The sequence below is a fragment of the Meles meles genome, chromosome 3 (genome assembly GCF_922984935.1).
Source record: "Meles meles chromosome 3, mMelMel3.1 paternal haplotype, whole genome shotgun sequence".
In the NCBI taxonomy this organism is placed as follows: Eukaryota; Metazoa; Chordata; class Mammalia; order Carnivora; family Mustelidae; genus Meles; species Meles meles.
The window spans coordinates 44,641,698-44,666,501 of record NC_060068.1 but is presented as its reverse complement, the minus strand read 5'-3'; the positions used below and the strand labels follow the sequence as shown (position 1 = coordinate 44,666,501).

General features: G+C 42.3%; 1 protein-coding gene across 2 annotated transcripts in view; it reads right to left on the bottom strand.

Annotated features, from left to right (window-relative positions):
- SNX24 (sorting nexin 24) overlaps nucleotides 1–11,914 on the bottom strand; it is a 160,415-nt gene extending 148,501 nt beyond the window's left edge. For both annotated transcript variants that reach the window (XM_046000978.1, XM_046000977.1), the window contains exon 1: nucleotides 11,744–11,914. In XM_046000978.1, the coding sequence (XP_045856934.1) occupies nucleotides 11,744–11,803 (60 nt within the window). In that variant the 5' untranslated portion in view covers nucleotides 11,804–11,914. The remainder of the gene's footprint in view (nucleotides 1–11,743) is intronic.
- Nucleotides 11,915–24,804: the final 12,890 nt, after the last annotated feature.

The following is a 24,804-nucleotide window of genomic DNA, read 5'->3' as shown; positions in this document are numbered from 1 at the left end:
TGATCTCCTGCGACCTGAAGTCGTCTCAGCCTCCTGTTCCTCCACCATCTTGACTCCCTCCCCCCCATCATTTGCCTTTTTAATAAAAATCAACAAGAGGACACTCGCTTATTTCAAATACCCACATACCCACTACCTACTTCAAAAAAAGAAGGAGGAGAAAAAGGAGGAGGAGGAGGAGGAGGAGGGAAGAGAAGAAAAGGAAAAAGAAAAGCAAAGCAACGCAACACAACTACAAGGGACACTAGCATGTTTCAAAAATGTCAAAGCTAGTCATCAGAACTGAGCTAGCAAATTACAGTGGATCTACAAGGAGACACCACTGCTCCCCTCATCATAATGGCACAAACCCAAAGGCCTGACAACATGCTCAGTTGGCGAGCTTGTGAGGAAATACACACTCTCATAAACTGCTATGGGAATGCAAAGTAGCACAATCCCAAAGGAAGGGGATCTGACAATATCTGGCAAAATTAAGCATGTATGCATGTACCTTTTGATCCACTAACCCACGGCTAAGAATCTAAAGATACCCTTGACAAAAATGCAAGAATCAGGGGCACCTGGGTGGCTCAGTGGGTTAAAGCCTCTGCCTTTGGCTCAGGTCATGATCTCAGGGTCCTGGGATCCAGCCCCACGGGCTCTCTGCTCAGCAGGGAGCCTGCTTCCTCTTCTCTGCCTGCCTCTCTGCCTACTTGTGATCTCTGTCTGTCAAATAAATAAATTTTTTTAAAAATGCAAGAACCAGTTGCACAAGCCTAGTGACTGCAGACAACAATGCAGAAGAATTAAGTTATAGGAAAGGAGTCTGAATCTTGATATATGCCCCTGGGAGTGAACCACAGGATAATGCACTGTAAAGTCAAAAAAATCCAAAAAAAAAAACAAAACAAAACAAAAAAAAAAACAGGTCGAAGAAAATATTTTCATATACTACTGTTTAATTTTAGATTACTGTTTAATCTAAGGGCACAAATGTACCTGTATTTGTTTCTTTTTGTTTTAAGTTTTCATTTAAATAATCACTACACCCAACGTGGGGTGGGGTTCAAACTCACAACCCCAAGATCAAGACTGCACGCTCCTCTGACTGAGCAGGCAGGTGCACCTTGTTTCTATTTTTTTAATAGAAAGATAAACTACAACTTTTTTTTTTTAATGGTCATCAAGAGAAAGGGAAGAAAACAGAATGAAGGGAATATGAAAAGCAGCTAGATTTCAGCAAATAAACCTAATGCAGTATATACTTCACACAATATAAAACAAAATCAACTTCTAGAAAAATCCCTAAGTACACAAAAGAAAACGACACTGGGTAGCTCGTTGGAGTTGTAAGCAGGGAAGAACCAAACCAAGTGATTTTGAAAGTCATTTGGCCACTCCTAGAGGGATGGATCCAAGAACAAAAGAACTTCTTAAAAAAAGTTTTAATCTTGGGGTGCCTGGGTGGCTCAGTGGGTTAAGCCGCTGCCTTCAGCTCAGGTCATGATCTCAGGGTCCTGGGATCAAGTCCCACATCTGGCTCTCTGCTTAGCGGAGAGCCTGCTTCCCTTCCTCTCTCTCTGCCTGCCTCTCTTGTGATTTCTCTCTGTCAAATAAATAAATAAAATCTTTAAAAAAAAAAAGTTTTAATCTGTATTCAGTAGTCGTGTTGTTGACGGAAGTACTGGTATTCTCATGGAGACACACTGATGGGTATGGTGGGAGATAAAGTAAACTGCTAATCAGACAATGTTCCATCAATCTCAGTATCTAAAGTATTGAGATTTTCAAGGCAGGAGACAGACACAGCTGAAAATAAAAGACCAAGACAAAAATTCCTGCTGTCTTCAACATACCCGTGTATTTGGTCTGAAGAGAAACATTCCTCCACTCCGAGCATGGAAAAGATCTCAAAATCTTCACAAGTACCTCGTCTGTAGATCAGAGTCTCTCTCATTTCCCACTAAAAGCAACTAGGGATCTTTAGAGAAAAACCTAATTCCAGATCTGGGGTGGAAAAGGTAAAAGATGTACCTTGTTATGCCGGGAAGCAAGCATAACTAAGGTTATGTTAAGGACACAGCACCCAACTTGAAAATGCCAAATACGAAAATGGCCGAAGAAGGATAGAAACTATCTAAGAATAATAAATGCAAGGGCCCCAACTACATGAACTATGCCAACATCCATAGATCCTTAACAATACTGATTTTTAAAAAAGATTTTAATTTATTTATTCAACAGAGAGAGAGATCACAAGCAGGCAGAGAGAGAAGGGAAGCAGACTCCCCGCCGAGCAGAGAGCCTGATGCGGCACTTGATCCCAGGACCCTGAGACCAAGACCTGAGCCAAAGGCAGAGGCTTAACCCACTGAGCCACCCATGTGCCCCAATACTGATTTTTTTTTTAAGATTTCATTTGTTTATTTGACATAGAGAGATCACATGTAGGCAGAGAGAGAGAGAGAGAGAGAGAGAGAGAGAGAGAGAAAGGAGGAAGCAGGCTCCCTGCGGAGCAGAGAGCCCGATGCGGGACTTGATCCCAGGACCCTGGGATCATGACCTGAGCCAAAGGCAGAGGCTTAACCCACTGAGCCACCCAGGTGCCCCTACTGATTTTTTTTTTTTTTTTAAGAGCTTCTGTGATTATCTTTGGAGGAAGCCAACTCACTGTTTTGAAAAGTAAATAACCAAAGAAAGAATCAGGCCCTTCTGCTTTTCCTATTAAAAACTACACCTCACAGTAACTAATTTATGAGGTCAAGTTGCTTTGTATACATGTATCCAAGCCAATAAATGAAGAAAGAATGATAAAATTAAACTATCAATACTTAGCAACCACTAAGGAATGAAAAGATCTAGGCAGTGTTCTTCAATGGCCGCTAGCACCGCAAATCAAATCTGAAAATGATCAAGCCTCTACCTTTATACAATGTAAGGAACTTGAAAAAGGTGTTAATAATGACATAGAGAGGGATGCCTGGGTGGCTTATTCGGTTTCCATTGAGACCATGACCTGAGCCCAAATCAGGAGTCAGATGCTCAACTGACTGGGCCACCCAGGTGCCCCAAGAGCTCATCATTTTAAAAGCTGAGTAAAGGGGTCAGTCTCTCCACTTCTCCATATGTTGACTTTTTCGTAAAAAAACACGTACTTTCAAAAGGGAAGGGGAGCAAGAGAACAGAAAATTGAAACATAAAGACACATATGAAGCAAAATAACAGAAAATTCCATTAAAAATCTGAGTATGTGGGGGCACCTGGGTGACTCAGTCGGTGAAGCCTCTGCCTTCATCTTGGGTCATGATCTCAGGGTCCTGGGATGGAGCCCCATGTTGGGCTCCCGGCTTGGTGGGCAGTCTACTTCTCCCTCTCCCTCTGCCCCTCCATCCCACTCATGCTCTCTTTCTCAAATAAATAAAATCTATTCAAAAATTATTTTAAAAAATCTGAACATACACCTGGAAAGCTATCATAAGAATGCAAGGTATGAGCCTGATGGGCCCTGTGTTTTAGACGGATGCTGGGGGATGGAAGAGAAGGCAGGAGGTGAAAAGCAGGTGTCTCGGTGCTCTCTGTAATATATACCACTCACTTACGTAAATATAGTAGCCTTCAGCATCCTGAAGGAAAAAGAAAACACACACAGGTAGTAAATAATGCTACAAAACTAAACCTGAACTGAATGAAAGTTGTTATAAGGGTACCAGTTGATTCCATGTGAATTACTTCTGAAATACTTCAAAGTATTTGCAAAGAATTTTTTTTGTATAGCATGAATATTTCTCCTGGACCTTTGTTTACATTACTGACTTAAAAAGCTTAAAAAGGGGGGGCGCCTGGGGGGCTCAGTGGGTTAAAGCCTCTGCCTTCAGGCTCAGGTCATGATCTCATGATCTCAGGGTCCTGGGATTGAGCCCCGCATTAGGCTCTCTGCTCGGAGCCTGCTTTCTCCTCTCTCTCTGCCTACTTGTGATCTGTCAAATAAATAAATAAATAATATTAAAAAAAAAAAAAAGAACTTGAAGGCAGTCCTATTCAAAATTATAAGAATAAATCGCGGGACACCTGGGTGGTTCAATCGTTAAGTGTCTGCCTTCAGCTCAGGTCATGATCTCAGGGTCCAGGGATAGAGCCCCGCATTGGGCTCCCTGGTCAACAGGAAGCCTGCTTCTCCCTCTCCCACTCCCCCCGCAAGTTTCCCCTCTCTTGCTGTGTCTCTCCCTGTCAAATAAATAAATAAAATCTTAAAAAAAAAAAAATCACAAACCTCTTTCCTAACACTTTGCAAAAATTATGTCATTTAATGCCCAAACCACTCTACAAGGTAGGTACTAGTATTCTCCTTTTTCACAGTTGAGAGAGGAAAAAAAAATATAGGAGATTGAGTAGCTTGTCCAAAGTCAGACTTCAAGCTAAATGTTGGAGGCACAATTTGAACACAGACAGCAGGAATCTATAACCTGAGCTTCTGCCCTTAGACTGTGCCAGCCTCTGTCATAAATGGGTGGAACAGTCTAAGGGGCTTTTGTCAAATGGCAAAAGCTACATATAAAGTATCTAAAATAGGCAAAATATGGTTTGATCTGTATTTATTTCTAATGCCATTTATTTCTAATTTTATTATTTCTAATGCCATTCCTGCCTCATTTTTGAGACATTGTGCTGTAATTTGGACTACTTAGTTTCACATCAGGACAGACAAAACTAAATGCAACACAATATCCTGGATTGGACATTAGTGGAATCCAAATAAAGTCTGGAGCTTAGTCAACAGTAATGCACCAATGCTAGTTTCCTTGTTTTGACATTTCCATGGTAATATATGATGTTAAAACAACAGGGGAAACTGGCTGGGGGGTATACAGGAATTCTCAGTTACTAAGTTTGTAACTTTACTGCAAATCTAAAATTACTGCACGATTAAAAGTTTATTTCAAAAAACATAAATTGCAAAGTGCAAACTACTAAAAAAAGATTACAATGTATTTCTTGCTCGGTGAAAACAAACTTACTTCTGACTCTAAATTTCTAAGCAAGGAGCTTGCAAAATTCAATCCTCTTGTACCTATTTTGATTCTTAAGTGAAGGGAGCATTCTATTGGCTAATATTCAAGAATACTTTCACACTTCGGGAGCCTGGGTGGCTGGGTGGGCTAAGCCTGGGACTCTTGGTTTTGGCTCAGGTCCTAATCTCATGCGGCCTGAGAGAGAGCCCCTAGTGGGGCTCTGAGCTCAGTAGGGAGTCCGCTTGAGATTCTCTCCCTCTGCCCCTCCCCCTACTTGCACGGGGCCACAGCCCCCACGCATGCATTTTCTCATCCCCTCTCTCAAATAAATGAAGTAAGAAGGATTTTCAGAATATTTCCACACTTGTGGGGCCCCTGGGTGGCTCAGTTGGTTAAGCAACTGCCTTCAGCTCAGGTCATGATCCCGGAGTCCTGGGATCGAGTCCCACATTGGGGTGCCAGCTCCATGGGGAGTCTGCTTCTCCCTCTGACCTTCTCCCCTCTCATCCTCTCTCACTCTGTCTCTCTCTCAAATAAATAAATAAAAATTAAAAAAAAAAAAAAAAAAGAATATTTCCACACTTGTATTTCCTGTCCTTAAGGGTAAGGAACATACACTAACCGTGCTTGATTTCATTATGCGACACACATTTAATGTTTGCTTATGCTCTCAGTTTACCGTGAGTGAGCCCTGGGGCAGCCATGTCCTTGTCACACAAAGGCCTCCTTCATCACAGATGCTTATAATGGGTGACTTGAAGATATCGTGGCAGACATTGTGGTCTCACTGTCGTGCCTGCAGGGTTAGGTGGCAGGAAGAGGCTGACCTCACTCCAGGCTCCAGAAAGGCCCATTATTTTAACCCCATCTAATTAATGTGTCCATGCCACGGTGATTGGTTCAGACGGCTCAGCCTCAGCCAATCAGGACAAAGAATTCCCCTGGCAACAGGATTGGTTGAAAAACCCATTGGGGACAACAAGATATGAAAGGGCATGGATTTGTTCAGAGCTTCTGGGGGAAAACGGTCGGTACTCTGAAGAAATGCCCTCTCTTCCTCTGTTAGCTGTAGCACACACATACACAAATTTTTTCATTGCAACTTGCTCCAGATGGGAGCACTCTGAGAATGAAAGCACAGAGGAGGGCTACTCTGGGCAGACAAGTGCCCTTACTCAACTTCTCATTCTCACAAATACAAAATGGCAGTAAAAATACTTCCTGCAGATCACTGTTAATTCCAAGGAAATGTCGACATTGTGGTCATGCTAACAACAATAAAAAACAAGTGAGAATTGGGATGGTCTGAAGGTATGGCTAGTTTTGTGACATTTTGGTTATATATATTTTTAAAAGTCTGTACCTGTCAAGTATTCAAAGTGAAACAGTGACAGGTGAAATTATGTCCTGGGTTTGTTTCAAAATATTCCAGAATTTTTTTTTCTAAAGATTTTATTTATTTATTTGACAGAGATCACAAGTAGGCGGAGAGGCAGGCAGAGAGAGAGGGGGAAGCAGGCTCCCCACTGAGCAGAGAGCTGGACGTGGGGCTGGATCCCAGGACTCTAGGATCATGGTCTGAGCTGAAGGCAGAGGCTTTTACCCACTGAGCCATCCAGGCGCCCCAAACTATTCCTAAAGAATGGAAGAATAAGGGGTGATAAATGAAGTAATAATTTGAAAGACTGAAGATGAGGAATTGGTAAATGGTTCCTTGTATTGTTCTATTTTTGTATTTTAATCCATAACATTAAAACAATGATCTCTGCATATGTCTCAGTATTATGATCATGTAAATATGAAGCTGCCCTACATAGTGAAAAGCACAATACATCAAGCAAATCAGAGAGACCGGAATACAAGAAAAAAGTATAACCGTAACACAGCCATAGACAGTTAAAATGAACTTGAAAAACCATCTAATTCAATGCCTTGATTTTTACAGCTATAAAATAATGAAATCTAATACATTCAAACTTTTCTGTTGCAACCTAGGTAGAAAATACTAGCCTATATTCACACCCCAGACCTGCTTACTCTCACATCCAATGGACTGTTCTCCATCGTCACCTTACAAGACCACTCAGCTACATCCAGCCCGTCCCTTCCTGTAAAGCATCTACCATTCTCTGTCTTCCCACTTTTCATCCCTGCCCGTCCTTCGTCCTTCATCCTTCTCTCCTCTCTCTCAGGACGCAGTGCTGAGAATTCTTTGCTCAGGCAAATTGTGGGATTTTACCTTAAGTCCATCATCTTTCTCCACTCTACATTCTCCTCCTGGGAATAGCATTAACTGCTATGCTTTTCTCATCCTCTGTGCTGAATGACCCTCTAGAGCCATATTCCTAGCCCAGACCTCTATCCTGAGCTTCAAAATCAAACAGTCTTACCAATCACGAAAAACACAACAGGTCCCCACATGAAATCTCCCCCTTGCTTCAGCTCTGTGTCAGCCAAGGGCACCTGCACCCAAGGGAGTCACATTCCTGGAGATTCTTGTCATCTTCCTTTCAGAGTTGCCTTAGTTCCAGCTCACACCTTCTCTCTCCTTCTGCTACCATCCCTTAAATGATTAAAACTCCAGGGTCATCTTTCTAAATACAAAGCTCATCATGTTACTTCCTTCCTCAAACCCAGTGTCTGGGGCTGAAGTCCATACTCCCTTCCAGCTCTTCAGGCTGGCGAGCTGATCTCTCTCCACCTCCCTCTGTCAAGTGTCCCCTGCACAATCCTTTCTAATACTGGAAACTCCAGTCCGCACCCTGACCCCTTTCCACCCACCGAGCTGCTTCATGCTTCATAATCACTGCTCTTTGGGTTTCCTTCTCCTATTAGAAGACTCATGCATTCACTATTTATTCATCACACAAGTGCTGAATTCTTACTATGCGATAGACCCTTGTGCTGGAGTACAGCCATAGAAACCACCACTGTGCTAGTCTCAAGGAGTTTAGAGCGTAGCTGGAAAACAGGTAAACATCTAAGCTATGGGGACAGAGGGCAGGTAGAGAATAACCTTCCCATGAAGTACATCTGAGTTCATGTGAATTTCAGTAGCAGATCCTTTCCTGGTTCTTTATAAATTAAGATGATTTAGAAGGATTCCCCCCTTACCTTTCTTTCTTTTTTAGTTCTGATGAATCTGGGATGAGTTTAAAACGCCTTTCCCCTGAGATGAGATTTTGTGTTACACTTCCTCCTTCTAGAAGTCACAGTGCCAGCAAAAACCTAGCCAGATTTCAAAAGTCAGCATTCCTAAGCAACCCCCAACCCCACACCACACATGACCTCAAGGCAGTGCAGAAATGCCCTCTTCTTCCTCAAGATTGCCAGATAACACCAGGGCACCCTAGCCTGTCCCTCCCTTGCCTCTGCTGGCTGAGAATTCTAAGAACAGGAGCAACATCCCTTTACCTTTCAATCCCACACCTGACATCCCACAAGCCCACAGTCCATGTTTAAGGGTTCAAAAGGCAAAAATTCACTCTTTAAAGGTAAATTACCTTGTACATTGGGCATTACTTTGTATAAACTTCTTGAGTAGCAACTGAGCATTACCTATGAAAACTTTAAAAAGCCCAGAAGTACCAATTCTAGTTAAGGCTCTACAAAAATCCTAGCAGTAGGCATTAAAAAAAAAAAAAAAAAAAAGGCCATGTACAGGGATGTCTCGTTTCAACATGTGACACAGTTGCTAAAAATTAGAAGTGTTAGTGGCCAGCAACAAGATCCGGGTAAACAAATGATGGCGTGTTCCTTATGAGGAAGATCCCCTTGCTAGTAGCTAGGAGACAGACCTATCCATATCAGTACAGAAAGATATTCATGTTGCAGGATGACAGTTATAGTCAAATCTTACAATTTATTCTAAGAAAGAAACCCATATGTTTTCATGGCATACAGAAAAGTCTCTAAGAATGCAACCCCATGTTTTATGTTTCGAGGGCATGGGACTAGAAGCAAGGAAGATCCACACTTTACGATAAGCCTCCAATCACTGAATTTGCTCTAAGGCAATATTCCTTACATATTCTTAAATACACATAATCACCTTAGAAAAAAGATGCTTTTTACTCTGAAGTATACATTATTTCACAAGTTTCTTGTTCAGAAAACTGAGATTATATTTGTAAGTTCTAAGGGTTTTTTAAAAAGATTAAATGTTATTTTAATTTCTAGGACCTAGGATTAAATTCCTAGGACCTAGAATACAGACACCAAGCAGGCACTCATTAATATTTACTAAATGAATAACTGCTGTGCAATTATAACAAACTATAGTAATGATCCCCCAAAAAAATGATCCCCCAAAGTATAGTCTTCTGCTCTGCAATTATAAAACAGCTGCCCAAAGGGAACAAGGTATCCAACAGCTGCTTCATTGACTAACATAGGAAAAAAAATCACTTGCAGAGGTATCTCGATAATACGGTTACCAATCTAAATGAGTTTAGGGGGGCGCCTGGGTGGCTCAGTGGGTTAAGCCTCTGCCTTCGGCTCAGGTCATGATCCCAGGGTCCTGGGATCGAGCCCCGCATTAGGCTCTCTGCTCCGCAGGGAGCCTGCTTCCTCCTCTCTCTCTGCCTGCCTCTCTTCCTAGTTGTGATTTCTCTCTGTCAAATAAATAAAAAATATTTAAAAAAATAAAAAATAAATGAGTTTAGGATTTTTTTTTTAAAATAAGCTTTTACAAAGCATACAGACTTTCATCATATAAGCAATCTCCAGACTGCCATGGTTGCCAAGAAAAGGACTCCTTCCAAATCAATTTAAGTCACAAGCCGGCACACGCCTGGTCGTAATACGAGTAATCAAAAGATACTGGAAAACAGTGTGGGAAAACACAGATCTTGTAAGAAAAGGATAACCAGGGCACCTGGGTGGCTCAGTGGGTTAAGCCGCTGCCTTCGGCTCAGGTCATGATCTCAGGGTCCTGGGATCGAGTCCCACATCGGGCTCTCTGCTCAGCGGCGAGCCTGCTTCCCTCTCTCTCTCTCTCCCTGCCTCTCTGTCTACTTGTGATCTCTCTCTGTCAAATAAATAAATAAAATCTTTAAAAAAAAAAAAAAGAAAAGGATAACCAGTAATGACCAAAACGCCTTAATTCTGATCTACTTCAAAGTCCTTATTTGAGGAGGTAAGTAACTTTTAGTTTGGACTACTGAGACCACCTTCATCTAAACCCATCAAAAGACTAAACAAGCAGGCTGTCATCTTCAGATCCTAAAGAATGCGCCAAAGACCGCAGGCCCTCCTGGGCTGCTGCTGCTGGGGGTGGGGAGGGGTGGAACTGAAACACCTGGACGAGTGAAAGACAAGCAAGGTTTCAAGGCTTTAAGGAAAAGGCCTCGCACAGGTTCAAATTTAAGTTCAATCCCCCCGCCCCCGTGTTTAAGGAAGATGCAGAATATTTAACCAACTATTAATTCATCGGGAAGAGTTATTTATATAAAACTTATATAAATAATGGCCAAACAGAGCTCGGCTGCCCGCCCCCCCCCCCGCCCCAGTCTCCACCCCAAAGGAAGGCATTCAGTACTTCTCTTAGGACACTTGAACACTTGAACCCAGAGGTCTACTTAATCCTAAAAATCCACATACTCCCTGGATGTTTTTTTTTTTTTTTTTCCAATCACCACTCTTAATTCTAAAAACTCCCTTGAGAGGGGGATTTAATCCTCCCTATGAAGACACAGAAGGTTCCAAATAGGCTGTCACCAAAACCCGCGAATAGTTAGAGAAAAGAAAGGTTAAAACACTCCGCCAAATTAGTAGAACGGCTGTTGAGCAAGTGCGTGAGTTCGTAGCGAACGTTCCATCAGTCCTTCCAGACTGGCGTCTGCAATCTTCTCCGCCTACCTGGTCTTTAACAACTGGAAACCGATTCTTCCGAGGTCGAGCCCAGGTGAGGCACTTCTCCCTCTGGCAATAACTGCCTAGATGAAGGTGTCTAAGTTCACTGGGAAACCAACCGCCTACAGTTTACTTGCTAACTCGTGCAAAGGTCCCAGGCCCTGTTCTTCACCCTCCCGACCCCGTCTTCCACTCTGGAGATCAGGGGCCCTGTTTCTCAGTTCTCAGGGATCCGGCATAGGTATGGAACAGGTGCGCAGTAAGTAGCTGATTATGCCCTTTCATGGCCCACCAGAACTAGGAAAAACAAAAAAACAAAACAAAACAAAAAAAAACTTTGGAAGCCATCTCAAAGCAACGTATGTGTTCACTCTGGCTAATAAAGGGCTGCAAATGATTTATTTTTTTATTTTTTATTATTATTATTTTTTTGGATTAGCATGTTTTCCATCTGAATGAAGCCCACAGAACTTGGAAGCCAACATCAATGCGCCGCGCGGCCACTCCTGCCTGGGCAGCGGGGGCAGCTGGGCCAGACGCGGACGCAGCCCACCCCGGGCTGCAGAGGGCGGGCGGCGGGGAGAACCGCGAGCGTGGCGAGCCGGGGCTTGAGTCCCGCCGCTGCTGCCCCGAGGCCGGGAGCGGGGCCGGGAGGGGGAAGGGAGCGAACCGGAGGAGCCCCGGGCGCCCGCGGCCGCCGAGCTCGGGCAAGGGGCAGATGGGGGGTGGGGGGCGTCTCCCTGACAACCGCGCCGGGGCGCAGCCCAGCCTCAGGCCCCGCGGAAGGGAGGGCAGCCAGGGGACACCCCGCGCAGGGCCGGCGGCGGCCGGGGGCACCTCCGCGCTCAGCAGCCGCGGTCCCGCCTCGGGGGCCCTGTCCGGCCGCGGCTCGCGCCTACCGTGTATCCCCGCTCCAGGTCGCTCTCCTCGTAGCGAAAGGACGGGATGTAGACCTCCATGGCCGCTCCAGCCGGCCGGCGGAGGGCGAGCGGGGGGCGGGCTCGCGGCCGCAGCTCCGCCCCCGGCCGTGCGCCCCGCCTCCCTGCCCTGCGCCCCCGGGACCCAGGCGCTGCGCCGCGCGGACCGGAGGCGCCGCCGCCGCCCCCGCCGCGCGTCGCGCTCCGGGGGGGCTCGGGGCGGGTGCGGGGGGCGCGGCGGCGGAGGGCGCGGGGCTGCGGACCCGGGGGTCGGGGCCCAAGGGTGGCGGAGCGGCGCTGGGCCCGGAGGAGGCGGGGCCTGAAAACCTGTGAGTCTGCAGAAAAGGGGTGTGCGCGCCTCCGCGCCAGGCGCCGGGGTCGGGCCGCACCCGGGCGCTCCCTGGCCTTCGGGCGCCGGCGGGCGCTGCGTTTGCATTTCGCCAGAAGCTACCCTGAGCGATTTGCAGGACGGCGGGGAGCTGAAAAGCATGGAGCGCCTTGATTCTCTTGCCGAGGTTAGGATTTTCGTCTTTTAACTCTGGGCTGGCATTAACAGCAGCGAACCCTCCAACTTGTACTAAGACTTTTCTATTTCCCTTTGAGTCCAAGGTCGGCGTCTCGTTCTCAGTTGGCGACGGCGCTGGGCATGGTGTTTGCAATACAGAAGCCGAACGTCAGCGGGTCCCGGAGACGCACACTCTGGCTTCTGGCTCCAGTTTTAAAATGCTGCCTCTGACTAGCTGCGTGTTTTAACTGTTAACTGTATACTGTAATTAGAAGACTTTGTCCACATGAAGGTTTTATAGCTTTAGTTGTTCACAGAGATTTTCACTATCTATGGAATTCATTTTTAAGACCCATTTTTCTTTATCTTTTCAAATGTCAGGCCAGGACCAAATAACCTGAAAGTTAACCTAAAAATGAAGTGTCCCAATTGAGGAAACCTGATGAGGTTATCTTTGGAAGCTCTTCTGAGTTTCTTCCTTAGGTCGGAGCTTGGAGCAGAACAGAAACTTGGAGGTGACTTGTGGGCCAGTGAGCTTTGGGGCTGCAGGCGCACAGCTCCTTTCAACTCAGTTTGCTCTTGAGCCAGGGGACATTGCAACTTGGTCAACTCTAAAGTTGACGCTGAGCCCCTAAGTCCTGGAGAAGAGGAGGAATCGCGTCCTTTGCTTTAAGAACTTGCCTGATGCAGAGCTGCAGAGCCTTCTTACCTTAGCCTTGTTTGAAGACCCATCTTCCTTGCCCACACACTTGCAACTCCAGGATCTGCCACTCAGAACTCCCTGCCTCAGCAGAGAGCTGTGTGCTCTGTGACCAGACCCCCCCCTTCCTCTTTTCTTCTGCTCCGCGTGTAGCTTAAAAAAAATTTTTTTTTAATCCCCTGCTTGGCCTGTTGCCTGCACATTTTTCTTGAAAGCTTTATAGAAGCATTAGAATATTCCATCTTTACAAACAGTAGAATGCAGCAGTTACTATAGCAGATACTGTTACAAGCATGTTTCAGTACTAAGCTTTCTAATAACCCCACGAGGAAGTGTTACCTGCAGTAGGACTCAAAAGGACTGAGGGAGTGCTCCTGTATTTTATTGTTAGAATATTAATGGTGAGGTTCCCTGCCGGCTTGGTCAGAAGAGTGCACAACTCTCGATCTCAGTGTCATCAGTTTGAGCCCCACACTAGGTGCAGAGAGTACTTTTTTTTTTTAAGATTTTATTTATTTATTTGCCAGACAGAGATCACAAGTAGGCAGAGAGACAGGAAGGGAAGCAGGCTCCCTGCTGAGAAGAGAGCCCAATGCGGGGCTCGATGGTCATCATGACCAGAGCCGAAGGCAGAGGCATTAACCCACTGAGCCACCCAGATGCCCCCAGAGATTACTTTTAAAAAAAAGTTAAATAAAAAAATGGTGAGTCTTAAAGTTTAAAAAAATAAAATAAAATAATAATGGCTGCTGATGGCAGAAGCCAAAAACAATTTCCAGATTGGTTGAAACAACTCGTTAAAGTCTCAGTGGTTAGGCATGCCTGGCTGGCTCTGTAGGTGGAGCATATGACTCTTGACCTTGGGATTGGAGCCCCATGTTGTGTACAGAGATTAAAAATAAAGTCTTTAAAAAAAAGTCTCAGTGGGTAATGTAACACAGGACTATGTAATCATAAAGTCCTCTCACTAGTCATTGCTGATTAGCTTCTATTTTTAATTTTTTAAAAAGATTTCATTTATTAGAGAGAGTGATCGAGAGAGACAGACAGGGAGAGAGCAGGGGCAGGGGAAAGGGAGAAGCAGACTCCCCTCTGAGCCCGGAGCCCGATATAGGGCTCCATCCCAGGACCCTGGGATCATGACCTGAGCTGAAGGCAGGTGCTTCACTGACTGAGCCACCCAGCTGCCCCAACTGAGCTTTTAAAATGCTTTCTATACCTTCCTTTCCCCAAAGCCTGCTGATAGCTTGGCATATATCTTTTTGTCTGGCGTGGCTCACCTATTTGAACTTAAAAGGCAGCAATGTGTGGATCCATGAAGATTTGACAGATGGTCCAAGTGAAGCCTATTTGTTGCATTCTACTAATTTTTGGATTCTACTAATATTAATTACATTATCATAAAATTACTATTATCACATAATAAATAATTAAATGCATTAATGTGACTATTAATAACAATATTTGTTGTATTCTACGAATAGCAGTGTGTACTTTAATTTTGCCTTGCTGAAAATCTCTGTAAGCTCTCAGTGTATGGGTGTGCTCTGGGGGGGTCTATCAGCTCAGCCGTAAGTGGGACTGTTATTATTTCAGTGATTACAGAGGCATCATTGAGGCTCAGAGGAAATAAATACTATGAAATTGCTAGCTAATAGTTAGAAGAGCTAAATTTCTATCCAAGTTCTGTGAGTAACCCCTAAGAAGGGGAGAAAAGAACAGTGCTACAGAGACCGTGGCAAATGCATTATCGTGTTGTTCCTATACAACTTTTAGACTGAATCTACCATCTGCGACAAGCTAGCTAGATTTCTACTCAGAACCTTAATAAAAATACATGGTGAATACATCTGTAAGACACTGAACAGTTAGTATCTGCTAATAGAAGCAAAAAATTTACATCAGCAAAATAATAAAATTCTGCTAGAATCTGGGTATAAAATCCTTATACTAAAAATGCCACATTTACCTAATATTGGGTACAAACATACTTCAGCAAATTTAATGGTAAATGGCTCTAAATACCAACTTATATTGGTTTTCAACCCCAAGACCAAAAGTTGCATGCTCTATGACTAAGCCAGCTAGGTGCCCCTATATTAGAAGTTTAGAGCAAAATCTGTCAGGAATGTATATTACATATTCAACATTCAATTGTAAGACTAATACATCATGACCAAATAAATTCATCCCCAGAACATAAAGATGGCCAAACATTAGGACATCTGTTCATGTATTTCTCAACATTGCCCCATTAGAAAAATAAATATCTCAGTGAATCCTAAAAAACCATTAGTACATCAGTATACCTCTTCCTAGCAATCCTTAGCAGGCTAGAAATAGCAAGAAACACTTTTAATAAAGTTTAGCTACCATAATCCCAAAGCAAATATCCTACTCAGTGTCCTCTAAGGAAGGATCATAATAGTGCCAATAATTTTATTACAACTATTTTTTAAAAATATTTTATTTATTTATTTCCTAGAGAGAGACTGAGCATGAGCAGGGGACAGGGGAAGAGGGAGAGGGACAGAATCTCAAGCAGACTCTGCACTGAGCCCAATGCGGGGCTCCATCTCACCACCCTGAGATTATGACCTGAGCCAAAACCAAGAGTCTGATGCTTAACCAACTGAGCCACCCAGGCACCTCTTTACCACAACTATTCTTTCACATTTTGCTGGAGCCCCTCACCTGTGAAATAGGACAAGCAAAAGACCGAAGAGGTACAGATACTGGGTAGGAAGACAGAAAACTAAAGCTGTTTGTAGATGAAATGATCTACATAGAACTGAGTCAACTAAAAATTGATTAGAATTAATAAAAGAGTTTTGTAAGGTGTCATATACTAAATTGATGTATACTACTCAATATATTTTCTATAAAACAGGCTTCTTGCACACCAACATTCATCAGTTAAAAAATAACAGGGAAAACCGAAAGATTTCATTAACATTTAAACCTCATAATGTCTAAGGATAAACTTTACAACAAACATTCAAGACCTTCTGAAGAAACCTAGAAAACTTTATTAAGGAACATAAAAGAAGATCTGAAAATAGCTATATCACATTCCTGGATGGGAAGAATCAGTATTTTTTTTTAAAGATTTTATTTATTTATTTGACAGAGAGAGAGAGAGAGATCACAAGTAGGCAGAGAGGCAGGCAGAGAGAGAGAGGAGGAAGCAGGCTCCCTGCCGAACAGAGAGCCCGATGTGGGGCTCGATCCCAGGACCCTGAGATCATCACCTGAGCCGAAGGCAGAAGCTTAACCCACTGAGCCACCCAGGCACCTCAAGAATCAATATTTTAAAGGTAGGGGTTTTCACCAACATGATTTATTAAGTGAATACAATTACAACCCCATCAGGTTAAGAAAAGTGACAAGTAGATTCTAAAATTCATTTGAAGAATGAATAGTCAGGGCAAGTTTGAACAAGAAGAAAAATGAATGAGGCGATAATTTATATGACATCAAAATATATAAAGCCATAATACAGATCTTCCTTGGCTTATGATGGGGTTTTGTCCCGATAAACCCATTGTAAGTTGAAAATAACATGAAGTAAAAAATGTACTTAATAGGGGTGCCTAGGTGGCTCAGTGGGTTAAAGCCTCTGCCTTCGGCTCAGGTGATGATCCCAGGGTCCTGGAATCGAGCCCCGCATCGGGCTCTCTGCTTGGCAGGGAGCCTGCTTCCCCCCGCCTGCCTCTCTGCCTACTTGTGATCTCTCTCTCTGTCAAATAAATACAATTAAAAATATTTTTTTTAAATGGACTTAATAAGCCCAACCTACTGAACATCATGGCTTACCTTAGCCAACCTCAGATATGCTCAGAACACTCCTGTTAGTCACCATTAGAGCAAAATCATGAAACACAAAGCCTGTTTTATGAAACAAGTGTTGAGTATCTCATGTAATTTATTGAATATTGTACTGAATGTAAAAAAAAAAAAAAAAAAAAAAGATGATTGTAAGTGTTTCAGTTGTTTACCCTTCTGATTGCCTGCAGCTGTCTGGCGTCACCCAGGCTACCGGATGGCAGGCATATCACTAGCCTGGAAAGAAGAGGCAAATTCAAAACTTAAAGAATAGTTTCTACTCAGTGGGAATTGCTTTTGCAGCATTGTAAGGTCCAAAAATCTCAAGTTAAACCACTGTAAGTCAGGGACAGTCTATAATGAAATCGGTGTGATCCTCGAACAGAATGAGACAAATGACCAAGGGAACCAAATAGTCCAGAAGCATAAACCTGAATATATGGCAACATAGTATGGAACAACTGTGTTATTTCAAACTCATGGGGGTAAAAAAAAAAAAAAAAAGTATTCAATATATGGTGTTTACATAGTTTTCATAAATGTTTAAATTGTAAAATTTTATTATATGTTAAAAATAAATGGTGTTTAAATAAAAGGTATAATATATAGTTTATGGATAACTGGCTATCCATTTGAAAGAAAAATAAAATAGGTTTTAAAAATGAATTCCATATATAGTAAAAAATCTCTGAAAAACTAAAGCTATAAAACCTTAATGTGGACAAAGTCTTCTAATTGCAATATACAAAATGTCAAAGGCATTAATGGAAAGATATTTTAGACTATATAAGGATTTAAAATTACACTTGACCCTTGAATAAAAGTGGGGTCTGGGCACTGACCCCCTCCGCCTTGTAGTTGAAAATCCATGTATAACTTTTGACTCCCCCAAAACTTTACTATTAATAGCTTACAACTGACCAGAAGCATTACCCAGTACACAAACCTTCAACTAACTCGTACTTTCTATGTTAGATGTATTATGCACTGTATTCCTACAATAAAGTAAGTTACAGAAGAGAAAATATTGTTACAATCATAAAATAAAATATACATACAGTACTGTACTGCATTTATATAAAAAAAAAAAACCACATGGTAGTGGACCCGTACAGTTCAAACCCACGTTGTTCGAAGGTCAACTGCAGTGTAAACCACAGACCACTAAGTTTAAAAAACATTTAATAAAATGAGAAAAATACTTCAACATGTATAACAAAGGATTAATGTGTATTTTATATAAAAGAATACATATTTTTTTAAGGGAAGAATAAGAAATGGACACAGTTTGAATAGGTATTTCCCAGAAGAATGCAAATGAATCCAAAAGTCTGCATGAATTATCTACGAACACATAACAAATTACCCCCAAATTTAGCTTCTTAAAGCAATACATACTTATTCTCTCCCACAGTTTCTGTGGGTCAGGAATCTGGGAATAGCTTAGGCTGTTGTCAAAATGTCCACCAAGGCTCAGTCATCTTCAGACTCTACTTACTAGGCCTCAAGTTGGTTCACTCACATGCCTGTCAAGTTACTGTTGGTCATTGGTGGGAGACCTATCCCTGGCAACTTGGACCTCCCCATCAGTCTCTCTAAATGTCCTGAAGACAGGGAGAGTGGCTTCCCCCAAAGGCAAGAAATCTGCACGAGCTCGAGGGAGAGACCACCATGACTTTCTATTGCTTACCCTCAGAAGTCATACTCCATTTTTTCTGTAACATGCTACTGGTTACTCAGGTTGGCTTCATTCCATGAGGGAAGAGACTACACAGTGACTTAAGTCTCAGGAGGCAGGAATTGAATGGAGCTATCCTGGAGGCTAGCCACCAGAGATGCTCAAATCCGGTGGTAAGGCAATGCAGATTGAGTAATGAGGTATCACTTTGCAACTTCCAGATTGGCAAAATTTCAAAGGTTATTCCAATATTGGGAAGGATGTGGGGAAGTAAGTACTATTGGTAAGTCCATACACTGGGACCATCTCAGAACGACGACAAGCTGACAGTAGCTATTACAGTTCCAAAGGCACACAGTCAGTCTAGAAATCTCACTTCTATGTTAACAAACAAAAATTTAAGTAAAAACTTAAAAAAAATTAAAAAATAAAACAAACTTATTTAAATATTTATGTAAAGGTTTTATTTGTTTATATTTAGAGACAGAGAGAGAGTACGCATGAGCCAGGAGAAGGGCAGACTGAGAGGGAAAAGGAAAGCATCTCAGACTCCCTGCTGAGTGTGTAGACTGCCCTGGGGCTCCATCTCACAACCTGGAGATCCGGACCTAAGCTGAAACCAAGTCAGATGCTTAACTGACTGAGCCACAAGGTGTCCTGCATTATTTTAGCATTTAACATGACCATGACGACGTTGATGACGATGACAACACAAAAGAAAGAAAAAAAAGAAAAGAAAGAAAAAAGAAATTTCACTTCTAAAAGTAGTTCTTTATGTGCAGGTTAGGAAAGGTATCTACAAGAAGTTGATGGCAGAAATTTGGAAACAAATTCTATCATGTTATGGATTTAAAAATGTTAGTGTATCTATACTATGAATATAATGTTGCTGTTAAAAATCCTCATGTAGAGATTTCTGAGTTAGGAGAGCAAGTTGAACATCCATGACTAATTTCACTTCTTCCTCCAGCCTCAATATAAGACAAGGAACTTTTCCTTTTTTTTTTTAAACCCATTAAAACAGGGAAAACAGGAAGAGAGGGAACAGCAACAAGATTTTTGTAAGCTAGAAAGCAGATGGATGAGAAGTAACTGTTTTAGCAAACAAGAAAAAGCCAAATTTAAATGGGGAAGCTGAAAACCAACCTCATTCACACAGCACAAGTCAAAAGGCCCAGCAACGGGGAACAGGGAAGAACAGGTATCTCTAGAATGGGAGGGAGCTGGCTAAAATAAGGAAGATGGAGGGAAAGCTAGAATCAAAAGATCCCCTAATCCTCTCCCCAGCTCCACACTGTTCTGGAGGGTATGTCCTCAAGAGAGGGTAAAAGAGAGTCTTTGCACTGGAAGTTGAGAGCCTGGATGAGGGCATGAAAACTTTTACCCAAAAATAGCTGGGGTCTGGGCTTTGATGATGATACACATACGGAATGATGAATGCTGAAAGCGTAGAGAGGCTTGCAGCTGTGTACCTTTACCTTCCAGGCAGGACACAGGAAAAGTATTCTCTGGGCAATCTGAGCAGCCCACGAGGAAAAATCTGGAGACACCCACATTTGAAGTTTCCTACAAGGAGCCCAATGATATCACTCTTCAGTGACACTCAAATTTCACAGGTCCCATGACTATGCCCAGACCATCTAATTAGCTTTCAATTCCCACTGCTAACCAGGAAGAGACATCCAAGAATCAACAGATGTCTGAGGAAGCCACCTAACATGGAAGAGAGACCAAAATAGGAAAATAAGTTTGAGGAAACAGAAACACAGAAAAGAAAATAATTTTAAAAGTAAACTGTCACTAATATCCTCAGAGCGATAGAGGACTTAAAAATAGGAATGGTCAGAAATCAAAAAAGTACAATCAGAGAGTAGGAAAAAATGACAGGGACAGAATATAAGAAAAACAATGGCCCTAGTCCAGGACATCCAATATCCACGATGGGTCTTCCAGAAGGAGAAGATCAATACAGAAGGGAAGACATCATGAGCAAAACAGCTCAAGCAAATTTCCAGAACTGAATGTCATGTTTCCAGATTGAAAGCACCCACACTGGATGAAAACAGACATACACAACAGCAAGTCGCTGTAAGATTTCAGAACACTGGTGATAAAAGATCCTACAGATTCCAGAGGGGTGGGCAGTGTGGGGGTGGGAAACAGCTTATACGCAAAAAAACAGAATGGCTTTGGAATTCTCAACGGCAACACTGGAATCTAGAAGACAATGAGGCAGTGTCTTCAAAATTTTAGAGAAAATGATTTTCAACATATACTCAGTTAAATTATCGTTGAAAAATTAAGGTTAAAATAAAGTCTCGAAGTATGGTTTCTACGTATCCATTTCCATGATACTCTGTATATCCACCAAAATGAGGGCTGAATCAAGAAAGAGGAAGGCATGGGCTATTGAGAACAGGAGGTAAAACCTAGGGAGAAGCAAAGGGAATCCTCAGAATTACCACTGGGGGGGCGCCTGGGTGGCTCAGTGGGTTAAAGCCTCTGCCTTTGGCTCAGGTCATGATCCCAGAGTCCTGGGATTGAGTCCTGCATCAGGCTCTCTGCTCCGCAGGGAGCCTGCTTCCTCCTCTCTCTCTGCCTGCCTCTCTGCCTAGTTGTAATTTCTGTCAAATAAATAAAATAAAAAAAAAATAGGACATGCAATTTACTTAGAAATAAATAGCAGACGGGGTGCCTGGGTGGCTCGGTGGGTTAAGCCTCTGCCTTTGGCTCAGGTCATCTCAGGGTCCTGGAATCAAGCCCTGAGTTGGGCTCTCTGCTCAGCGGGGAGCCTGCTTCCCCCTCTCTCTTTGCCTGCTTCTCTGCCTACTTGTGATCTCTGTCAAATAAAGAAATAAAATCTTTAATGACAATATACTAACAGTTGATATCATTTTTGAAACTTAGGTTTCCTTCTTTCTCCTTTTAGCATTATCATCGCATCTGTATCTCCCAATTTGTGCCTGTCTCACTAGTCCTTTAAACTGATACTGAAATCCCCTTCCCCTTGACTTTCTCTCACCCCCATCAACAATCCCTAGTTCTGAACGAATCCAACCATCTGTGTGAGGTCCTCATGGTTGAAAAAATGGATACTTTCTTTGGTTGGCTTCCCTGTAAATCCATCATCTCCAACTCTGAGTTATTACCCCTCTTACTCATCTGCGTTTGTTTTCCAAACAAGTACCATTTCCTTGACCAGCAATCTTTGACTTTCCTGTTGATAGCATCCCGGGGGCTGAATTTCCTACTTCTCCAAGAAAAGAGCTTTCGGTCTTTATTTCCAAATACATGCAACCTTCCCTTCCTTTTCGTTCATAAACATCTTTACTTCTTACTGAGACTCTTTCCATCTACCAGACTTCTTCATTTTCACCTGAGAGATTAGTTTTACCCGGGACTTGTCCTTCACAAACTAATCTGTTTGTTCTCTGACGCTGCTTTCATGAACAATCATGGTTTGAAGGGACAGCATGTTTGCATTTCTATATTGATGATACAAGATCTAGTTCTGACTTGCTTTCATATTTTCATGTTGGATGTCCAAAAGTACCTCAAAGACAACACACCCCAAAGAATTTCACTTTCCCCAAACCTACATCTCATCTAAGATCTCGGTTAAACAAAGCAGCAGTATCTGAAGTCATCAAAGTCCAAACTCTGGGCATCATTGTAGGCAATTTTCTTGTATTTTCCTGATCTCAATCCATTGCTTCAGGGCCTGACACAAAGTAGAGACTAAACAAATATTTATTGAATGAAACTTACCTACTTATATCTCCCATTTGCTTGGACTATCTATCCCCTTTCTTCCACTGAGTGGTCAAACCCTCACCGACGCCTGGCTGGCTGACTCCTGTTCCATCAACTACGATCACATTTGTATTCTCCATAATTTTTCTTCATTGTTTATGACTTCCTTTATTCTGCAACATATTCAAAGTTCTTACAAAGTTCTCCACAAAGTTCTTGTGGGTGGAAATAAACTTCTTTCCCTAAGCAAGTCCCACATTTCTGTCACCCTTCTTTGTCCCCAGGCTCCTTTAAAGTCCTCTAGCTCATTTCTTGACAAGACCCGTTTGTAGTTCTGAACTTTGGCTGAATACAAACTGATTTTAACTAGGAGCGCCCCCCACCCCCACCCCATGCTAAACTCTCAGCCCCGGGGCTCCAAGAGCAGATCTCAAGGGCAATGTTCTTTGAGGAAATCCTTCTGGTAAACCCATTTATCTAGTCAAGTGCACACCCATTTTATTATAGAAGCCCTAAATAACCAAAATGCAGGTACTTCATTCAGATGGAGATACTAAGTAAACACTTACTGGAGAAATAGCTAGTATTTATTAAGCACTTGCTACTGCTGAGAAAGTCGCATCAATGATCTTAATCCCGTTAAGGAGCACCTGAACAAGTATTATCAGTACTCTCCACTTACAGACGATGGAAACTACGTTTTTATAGAAAAATGAGCTCAAAGTCCATCACGTAGATTCTAGAGCCAGGGTTTAAACTCATGGGCTAGATGCGGCACTATACACATCTTGTGACTGTACCATTGTAGGTTCAATGAGAACTAACAAGGGCATAGTCATTCCTCAAGGGGCACACAGACTAATCAAAGCAGACAGACCTGACAACCGTCAGCTATAATGCAACAGAGCCATCAGTTTAGTACAGTCTCAAAGGCACAAGGTGTTACTAGAGTCCTTCTACTTAGGAGTCTAAAAAGGATATATGGAAGATGTGGACTTTTAAAATTTGGCCTTAGTCTAAAGAATGGGTAGGATTTAAATGATTGCTGGTAGAGAAAGGTTAACTCAGACAAGGTAACATCAACAACAGCAAGGACCCAGAAAGTTTAGAGCATGCACACAAGACAGCAGCATTGTGTGATTAAAGCAAAGAGTAATAAGGCCAGGACAGGCAGTAGTTTGAGACCAGATTTTTTATCATTTGGAGCTGTATCTGTGGTCTGTAAGGGGGCTCTACTGAGGAATTCTGTGAACGGTACTGTGGCAAGAATTCTTTAGAAAGGTAATTTTAGTAGCAGATTGCAGGACTGACAGTATACAGGGAGTGAAAGAATGTGTATTTCTTAGGAGACTTAAGACAGTTCTGGTATCTGGTCACAAGATCTGGACTCTGGGAGAGAAAAAGTAAGGAGAAGGGAATACATTTCAGAAACAGAATCAACTCAGTTGGTCTTGGTAAAATAATGGTACCAAGCAATGTAAATGACAGCATAAAAAGTTTGTTTTATGTCTCAACTACAGGAGGCAGGGAAACATTTTTAACTGAAATTTAGAACCTAAGTTGTTTGAAAAGCCTACTGTGGGGGCGCCTGGGTGGCTCAGTGGTTTAAGCCGCTGCCTTCGGCTCAGGTCATGATCTCAGGGTCCTGGGATCGAGTCCCGCATCGGGCTCTCTGCTCGGCAGGGAGCCTGCTTCCCTCTCACTCTCTCTGCCTGCCTCTCTGCCTACTTGTGATCTCTCTCTGTCAAATAAATAAAAAAAAATCTTTAAAAAAAAAAAAAGAAAAGCCTACTGTGATGCATGTACACAAATATTTATGTACACATACAATCCACACACACACATATAGTGAAAACATCTGAAATAAAAATCTGGAAAATGTAAGTTAAAATCAAGAGATAACTCGAGACTTGACTATGGAAGCAATAAGGCAATTTATTGTTTAGTTTTGTTAAATTTTGTCTGATTTTAGTTTTTATTAAACAGTTACATAGGTATAATATATAAATTTAAAATAGAATCTTCTTTTTTCTCAAAGTACTCTCTTAAAGCAGTTTATCCCATTAACTGGCCTTAATTAAAAAAAAAATAACTTCCTGTGTATTAACAGGCAGCTTCACCTTAATTGGCTTTAATTACAAAGTTTCCACTTGACCCAGTTAGTTAAAAAAAATACTTTTAATTATTCAATCCTTAAAGAATTTTTTTTAATGTGACAAGAGAAAGGAAGGTGAGCAGTTTTAATTTCTTCACATGTGTTAAAAGATTAGACAAGCCACAACTTTCCTGTTTTGTACAATCTTCTATTCTTAGCCACTTCTGAATTAATAGTTTGAAGAAATGACTTCTCTGTATGCCAGAGGACTTCCCTGAATTATATATGTTAATGATTAGAACAGGAATCTTGAAAAGCTTATCACACATTTTCAAGAATGAACGTTCACAGATGGTTAACAGAGGGAAAACAGGAAAAATCAGTTCAATCCTAAGGATTCAAGCTCTGGATCTGCTCATCAGTAAGAGGAAGTTGTTGTCTTTAGTGGCTTCTGGCAACACAGTGCTACAATTTATGCACAGTGGAT